The sequence below is a fragment of the Nannospalax galili genome, unplaced genomic scaffold, assembly GCF_000622305.1.
Source record: "Nannospalax galili isolate Female #2095 unplaced genomic scaffold, S.galili_v1.0 scaffold559, whole genome shotgun sequence".
Classification (NCBI taxonomy): domain Eukaryota; kingdom Metazoa; phylum Chordata; class Mammalia; order Rodentia; family Spalacidae; genus Nannospalax; species Nannospalax galili.
The window spans coordinates 2461944-2470422 of NW_008343479.1; the positions used below are offsets into that span (position 1 = coordinate 2461944).

General features: G+C 37.4%; 1 protein-coding gene across 6 annotated transcripts in view; it reads left to right on the forward strand.

Annotated features, from left to right (window-relative positions):
* The window catches only part of Tp63 (tumor protein p63), a 214679-nt gene that overhangs the window by 113624 nt on the left and 92576 nt on the right, over positions 1 to 8479 (forward strand). The window contains exon 1 of one of the 6 annotated variants that reach the window (XM_008839678.2): positions 5629 to 5809. The exons of the other annotated variants lie outside the window; for them this stretch is intronic. Within the exon in view, the coding sequence (XP_008837900.1) occupies positions 5768 to 5809 (42 nt within the window). The 5' untranslated portion in view covers positions 5629 to 5767. Of the gene's footprint in view, positions 1 to 5628; positions 5810 to 8479 lie in introns of those variants that run through there. 6 annotated transcript variants of the gene reach the window in all.

Sequence of the window (8479 nt, forward strand, 5' to 3'; positions counted from 1 at the left end):
AGTTATATTGGGTACGATATTAATTTTGTTGCTATGCATAAACTTAGAACAATGCCATCTTAAATTTTCACAGTAATTGTAAGTAATATGTTTATAAGTTGGCTCTTAAAATTTTGAGTTTTCACTTTTTTGCTTCTAATTATCAGATTGAAAATACGTATGTTTATGTATATGTATAAACATATATATTTGTTTTTCTTCTTTTTTTTTCTTTGTTTTTGAGACAGGGTCTCCCTGTAGCCCCAGCAGGCCTGGAATTCACCATGTAGATCAGGCTGGCCTCGATCTCACAGAGATCAGCCTGCCTCCACCTCCTGATTGCCAGGATTAAAGGCCTGTACCACTATCACTGGCTCAAATTCTAATTTAATCTATTTTTTGTCTTAATAAGAAATATATGATGAGAGATAATTATATCTCTACATTTCTACAGCTACCAAGTTGAACTTCTTTGGAGAAATTCAAAGGTAAAGCATTATCTGAAACCAGAGGTGTGGTAGAAATACTGTTATTATTACCTCACAGAGTGGGCTGTCTGGTAAATGAGCTGTAGGCTGCTGTGGATATGGCAGTTGGATGAAGGACAAATGCAGGGTGGGGGAGGAGATATGAATATGCTATCTAGTCATGCATGTGTCGGTTCTAGGGCCAAACTGTAGAGATTATCATCTTGATTCTGTTATGGAGCTTTGTTTTGTCCCAAATGTCCTCATGTGTAAAACAGCAGTAATCTTCCTAAGTCATTATTTTTCACGAGAAACAAGTTTTATATATGTAAATTGAAGAGTATCTGACCCATAAAAAAATTGAGGGCAGGGGGAACTAAACCCTGTCTCCTATTTTTACCTTTTACTTGAGCATTTATACAAAAAAATTACATCTTGAAGCTACAGAGATGGCTCAGCGGTTAAGAGCACTGACCATTCTTGCAGAAGACCTGGATTCGATTTCCAGCACCCACATGATGCCTAATAACTGTCTTAACTCCAGTTCCAGGGATCCAACACCCTTTTCTGACCTCCATGGGCATTACACTACACAAGTGCACCTACATACATGTAAACAATATACTCATACACATAGAATTAAAAAAAAAACCCTATCTCAACTTTAAAAAAAATTACACCTTGAGTTAAACTTTCTGATTTGGGCAGTACCCCCTTCTCCTTCTGTACATATAAGCCTTCCCCATTTTTCAGAGACTGCTAGTGACCCTAAAATGGATGTGATCCTTTTATCTTGATTTTTTTTTTATTGTAGCTTTAGGCAAAAAGAGAAAGTTGATTTGGTCACTAAATTTAATGGCCTTCAGTAGCTTCTGCAAATGGTCATTCTTGTCACCTGTGTGGGATACAAGGGAAAGGAAATCACTTAACTCAGGGAAGATAAGAGCTTTGAAAGTTACTCAGTGTGCTCTGCTGATTATTTTTTAATTTGAATGGTAGCTGGGGTTTAAAAGATGTAACTGATTCCATGCTGCAGCAGCCTGGAAAGTCCCCATGTCTCTTAGCTTTCATGCACGGTAGAGAAGCCCCAACCTTTCTTTGACTATCACAGGTTTACCATGCTGGCAGGTTTCTCTTTCCACAAATGATTATTAAGGATTTGAAAGGTTGAGCTTGAAGTTGTTATTTTCGTCTCTCTATTTTAATGTGCTTTGATTCTCACAGGAAAGGTATCTCTATGAAATAAGTGTTTGTTTCATAAAAAGCTTTAGGAAGGACTCACCATTCAGCTTTCTTGTTTTTAGAAAATGATACTGTTTAAAACTCACTGAGGTTTTAGACATTAATTTGATATGAACAGAAAAACACTGTAACTTCAAAAACTCAAGTCTAATAGGGAGACAATGAGTATGCAGTATTTTTTATCGAAAGGTAGAATTTGGTAAGTGCTTTAATCAACATTCATATAACATGAGCTTTAACTTCAGCTAGATCAGAGAAGACTCCTGGTGGTAGTGTTAAAAGAATCGCAACCCAAAACTTGGATCAGGTAAACATGATATACACATAAACATGTATCAGGTAAAAAGAACAAACGGATTCCAAATGCTGGATGGAGCAGAATAATAGTGTGTGGTGGTGGGGCCTCTTGTAAAAGGCTCAATGCAACATAGGAAAATGAAGCTGAGATCAGATGGAATTGGGACCCGATTTTGATGGGTCTGAGTCCCTAGGAGTCTAATACTTGACACCCACGGGCATAACTTGATCAGAGTAGCACTCTCGGAAAGCTAAGGCGATGAGGAAGCCCTCTAGCAAGAAGGAGTGGTAAGACATTGTTATGCCCTTTTCTAGTTCACTCAGAGTTTTTGGTTAAGGCACAGAAAAATGGATATATTTAGAACTAGATGCACATTATTTCACAGAGTTTTCTTTCCCTTAATAAATATCTAATCCTAGCTTAATATTCCTAGTCCTTGACTTCTAACCTCTTTTCTCTTTCCATTCAAGAAAGCTAATTTTCTCATAAGGGATTCCATCATATGCATGACTCAATTCCATGAAGCTTAGGCATGTCTCTTCTTCTGCACTAACCTCTACCCACAGGACAGACAGAGATCCTGTCTATGCAAAAAAAATGCCTCCATGTCTCATTTTCTAGAGGTTAGTATGTGCCATATTGTTCCCTGTTCAACCCTACATGGGATGGGTTAAGAATTTTCTAAACCTTTGAGATTCCCAGGCAAGCAATAGTATAGGATGAAGGCAGAGTTATATCCAGCTTGAATAAACACGTTTCCTACATCAAGTACAGTAATTTTGAAACAGAGCAATATCAAGAAATACTTTAATTAGCACTCTTATGGATATATCTATGTTAACTTCAAATTGAAATGGACTATTAGCTAATTTTTCATCAAGGGACTATCTTAAAGTGAAATAACTAAATAAACAAACAAGAAAATAGCATGCATTTTTGTCCCCAATACACTGCTCATTTAAATTTTAAAAAAATTTATATTTATTTACTTTTATGTGTATGAATATTTTGCCTGCATATATGTAAGTGCACCTGTTTCATACAGGGTCCATGGAGGCCAGAGGAGGGCATCAGATCCCCTGGAACTGGAGTTATAGAGAGGTGTTAGCAACCATGTGAATCCTGGGAACCAAATCCGGGTCCTCTGCAAGAGCAGCCAGTGTTCTTAACCACTGAGACATTTAATATCAGTGTCTCTGCAATTCAACTACTTCATTTGTACAACCCAGAGATGAGCAAACAGAGGAACAAATATCAAAGCCAGATGAGGAAAACCTGTGTAGTGCCTCTCTGGATCCTGAGCAAAGGCATGGACTCCTTCCTGTCTTTGTAAAAGCCCTTTGGAAGCAGCTCTGCCACTCTCTCATTTCCCAAATTAGGAACTTGAATCCAGAGTGGTTGAGTAACTTGCCCCTGAGGCATGGAACTGACTAAAGCCAGGGCTGGGAACACAGCCCGTGTCTCTGAACTCCCTTGTGGAGATTCTTTCCCTCAACTCCCCTAAATTCTCAAATAACCAATGAACGTGTGTCTTAGAGTTTTGTCTGGAATCTTGGTGCATGTTTGACTACAGCCATATTTGTTTGTGCCTAATTGACCCATAGAAAGCATATGAATTTTCATCCCCAAATCCTGCAGAGAATTTGTAATTTTGTCAGAGAAGTTTGTTTGCCAATTGAATGTGTGTCATTAATAGCATGAGTTCTAAGTGAAGGGATTCCATTGGCTTCTCTAGTCTGTTAGTATAAAGGACCTCTAGGCCAGTTGGGCCACTGCTATTTACTGCTCAGGCCATTCAGAATTGCAGAGTAGGCTGCAAATAAAAGAAAAGAAAATCCCTTTGTTGGGCCTGCTCCTCTGGAAGGTCCCAGTTCAGCTGGGGTTTGGTCCAAATGCATGATTTTTGAAATATACCTGGGTTCATCCAAGTTTTTCAATCCCCAGAGTAGAGTATAGCATCATCTTACTGACCCTTAACCTGTCAGTGGGTGTAAATTGGAAAACATGGAACAAATGATTATGTTGTATTTTTACAGTCCGTCCTGCCCCACTCCTTACACCTAGTTCATGTTTGGTTAACTACAGGTAGGCAGAGAAGCAATTCTTCTCATTTACATGAAGAAATAATGTCTTGTTTAAGATAAATTAGTGTTTAAAATCATCATATTCTTGGATATTCGAGATCAAATTATGTTATGGGAGAATTCATTTTTTTAATAGAAAAATGCATCCTTGCCAATCATACTTTAAAATAGCTTTACCCTGATGACCACTTGATCCTTTCCCTGTATACATTATAGGTGCAAAGTAGAAGTAAATACTTGTGAACTTCAATTCCGATGTTTTTATAATAGTCTATTCTGTTTTCTAGATTATTTTTCTAATCCTTTTATCTCCTCCATTTTAGAAAAAAATCTAAACATTTACTCTTAATACTCTTAGCTCATTGTAACTTTTAGGAACAGCAGAGGGAACTATGTTCCTGATTAGAGGGCGGTTGATGTTTAGACATAATTCTAACTGGATTCCCCCAGCACTGAGGATTAATGAATGTGCTTCCGAATCACACCAGAACGTGGGTGCACTTCATCTTCAGTAAGTTCTGATAACCAAGGCCAGATCCTACAAGACTAGTCTTAGGCATTAATGTCAATTCATTTTAACGATTTGTCATGCTTGAAGATATGCTCCCTTAATCATTTAAATAAATAGAAATATTGTGGAAAAGAGTCAATTTCATTGTACATTTACAGCAAATATTATCTTTGAGCCTTAGTAAAAACTGTGTATAACAGAGAAAATAAATGTGCAAATGAAGATGTTTTTCTTATGGACAGGCTTCCCAGGATTTCTGTTTACAGTCTGTCACATGGATGTTTGTTTTTACAAGTTAGTGTGACCGATGGTTTTAATTACTACAGAAGCATGTTCTGGAAAATCAAGTAGTTTATGTTGTCATTGTTTGATACGAATCCACTGGTGCATGCTTGATAAAAAGATTGACCACTTGAGCTACCAGGCAGTATCATTTTGAGAAAAAAGAAGAGTACCTTTTTCTAGTTTCTAATTTTGTACAGTCATTCTCGAAATCCCAAATGTAGTTAAAAAAAAATCCTCCAAAACTTTCCTAGAACTTTTACTTTTCAAATGCAAAGTGTAATAGTAACTCTGTGCCATGCCTTCTGCATGTACTGGTGGGGGTGGTAGGTTTGTTTGGGGAAGGTTTGTTTTGTTTTTAGGACAGAGTGCACTTTCTTATGAAAGAGACAGGGAAAGTTTTGACCTGTCTGTCTCCTGCTTTTTTTTTTTTTTTTTTTTTTTTTTTTTTTTTTAAAAGGTTGGAGTAAAGGAATTCTAATAATTTAATGGGTGGGGGTGGGTTTTACTCATTTGGGGGGGAGGGGACGCGGACGGGCTGGCTCCACCTTTTGGATATTTTAAATTTTTATATTTTTTCTTTTTCTTTTTCTTTTAAAGATTGGTGATAAGGAATTCTAACTACTTAATGAGATGGGAGAGGCTTCACTCCATTGGAGTGGAGGAGTCCAGGTGGAAGTTGATGGATTGGACAGGTAAAGAGAAGAGTCCCGCCCCTCATGCCTATAGTTGGGTATATATTAGGGAACCTTAAAGTATGTACAGAGAGAGAAAGAGAGAGAGGCACCTGAGTTCTGTTATCTTCCTAGAAGATTCATAGTGAAGGGGTCTCAGAGGGGGTGGGGGGTTGAAAACCCTGGAAGCAGAAGAGAAGACAGCAGCACTGATCAGTCTTACAGCTAACATGTTGTACCTGGAAAACAATGCCCAGACTCAATTTAGTGAGGTAAGGATTTTTAGACTTTAGCACTCTGCTTAGAGATGCTCTTCGTTTTTCATTTTTAAAGTAAAAACTTAGATATTTGTGGTTCTTAGTCACCCAGTGTAATGTTTCTGTGAACTGTATGTAGGAATCTTCTTAGTTAATGTTTCCTTTAGCGGATGCAAGATTTTCTTTTATTAACTCTGAGTATCAGATGAAATAGTAGGAGAAAAGAGAAAACAAAAATTCCTGGGTGACATTATGGATCTGAAGAAACACAATATTCAGAAGTTGATAAAATTGCTTTTTGTAAGTATGGCAATGAAAGTAGATCACATTCTGCTAAGATGCATTGATAGGACTCCTCTGATGGGTGTTCTGCACCACTGAGACAAATTAGGTGATTGTATATTGATTTTTTCTTAGCTCAGTTCTATATCTAGACCTCTTACTAAAAGCAAGTGAATTTTTAAAAATAATCAAGTGGGATTGTTTGAAGCCATCATTTCTAATTGTATTAGTTGAAAGCTCATTTAAATTCTGAATATATTTGAGAACTTTCTACTGTACTGTGGTGATTGACTTGGAAGTTTACTTTGTAATGACAAAGTTATTGCAGAACAGTACACTATTAACCATGTATGCATGCATGCATGTAATTGTGCATTATTGCATTCAAGACTTCAAGGAGTTGGTGATTCTCTGATTTCTTCCTAACAAGTTTGACTTGGAAATTTAAATCACTGAGCACAGGGATAGGGTGGGGGGGAATCTCTGATGAGACTGTAAGACTCCGAGGAAGCTTCTTAAGGTTGAGGAGGTCTAACAACAATATTAGTTTACATTCCTCGGAATAGAGCAGCTGTGTTGACACTAATCAGAGTTGGGGTGGTGGGGGCATGTGGAGAAAAAGAGTTCAGTATTTCACATGAAAATGCTTGCAGGTGAATGCTTGGAAAAGTAGGCTGGAGTACTGGAATCAAACTCCTTAAAAGTCAAAACAAAATGCAGAGTGCTCAGTGCAGACCGCAAAAGGAAGACAAGTGAAGGGAACAAAGCGGGGCCTGCTAGTGTATTGAGCGTTCTATTGTCTAGACACCTGACCTGGGTAAATATAACAGGGGAAATATCAAGTTATCTAAAGAAGGAAAAGGAAGTGCCTATTTTCCTTTAAAACATTCAAGCAGTCTTGCTTGTGCTCAGCAGAGAAACTTGAGTTTCTTGTTTTGCTTTAATATTGAAAGCTTAAAATGTTAGCAAACAAATTTTTTTTTTTAAATGGAAGTAACTTTTATGAGTTTCTTGCTGTTTCTGTCGGATCCAATTTTGCTCAGTTTCAGTCCTTAAGAAATGATCTTTTGTGTCAATCTGGTTTTGTCTTTGTTCATTAGCTATTTTATACAGTATTTCTCAACAGTCTAAGATCTGTGTCTAAGTATGGAAGAGGAAAAGCAAAGGTAATTCAGAGAAAACAATAAGAAAAGTCCAAGGCTGATATAAAATTTGAAAAAGTATTATTTTAAATAAAATATAACATCAGAAAAGAAAGCCAACTTTACAAGCCCCATGATTAGAGTATGTCTGTGTGAATTATTGCCTGTCGTACAGGTAGAGTCATTTTGTATGTGATAATATGGCAGCCCCGCCATGTAGAAAATACCTCCACACTGGTTTGCGTTTTTCAGAACGCTATGTAGAAATGAGGTTAGGAGTTCAAAAGTCAGCGCTTGTTGGATTTCTACTGGAATGTTGCTGAGGTGCTTAGAAGATATCTGTGAAAGAACATGGCTGAACTTCTACCTTCCTGAGTCGTTTTGCACACTAGCTTTGTAGTCTTCATAGCCTTCCTCCTTTGTGTGTATTGTGTGGTAACTTCATGGCTGGATTTCTAACCTTATGAGAGCTTCCTTTTCTGTATAGGAGTCTGTTTAAAACCTTGTGCTCTCTAAAAATGCAGTTATATATATATAAGGATGTGAAATACTTGAGTCCACATGCTCCCAAGAATCTGGAAATTTAATAAAAATGTTATGACACTTTGGGAGTCATGTTATTAATAACCATCAATAAAGAAACAATGATACAAGAATTGTTAAAACTGGACAGATCAGGACTATAGAAGTCATAAAACTTTGTATAAGAGTAAGAATTATTTAGAAAGTATAATATATTCTCTGGCTTAAATACTTTTTAGTTTAATGATAATTTCTTTGCATCTATAACTCAAAAAAGCAATAAAAGAGTAGTCTGTTCTGTTCTTTCTCTATACCCTTTTTACAACTTTCCGGTTATTTTTTCTCAAACATAACTGGATTGGGGGAAGCTGTTAATGAACAGGAAAGGGTCTGGAAGGGAAGAGAACATTGGCAAGATGTGGCAGGCAGGACTTATGGTTCTGCCCTTGGGTGACAATGGAGAGGCAACAAGTGAGTGCTGGAGCCCAGTGCAAACCTTGGGACCATCTCAGACTGAGAGAGTCTCAGAAGAAAGGAACTGCATAAATTAAGTTCTGTTTTCTTAAACTACAACAACAAACCACAAAATCTACACTAGTTTCCGACCATATTGTACCAAATTGCATTACTTGCTCTGTTTGTGCTCTCTCGTGCTCTCTCTTCCTCCCCCCCATGTGTGTGTGTGTGTGTGTGTGTGAGAGAGAGAGAGAGAGAGAGAGAGAGAGAGAGAGAGAGAGAG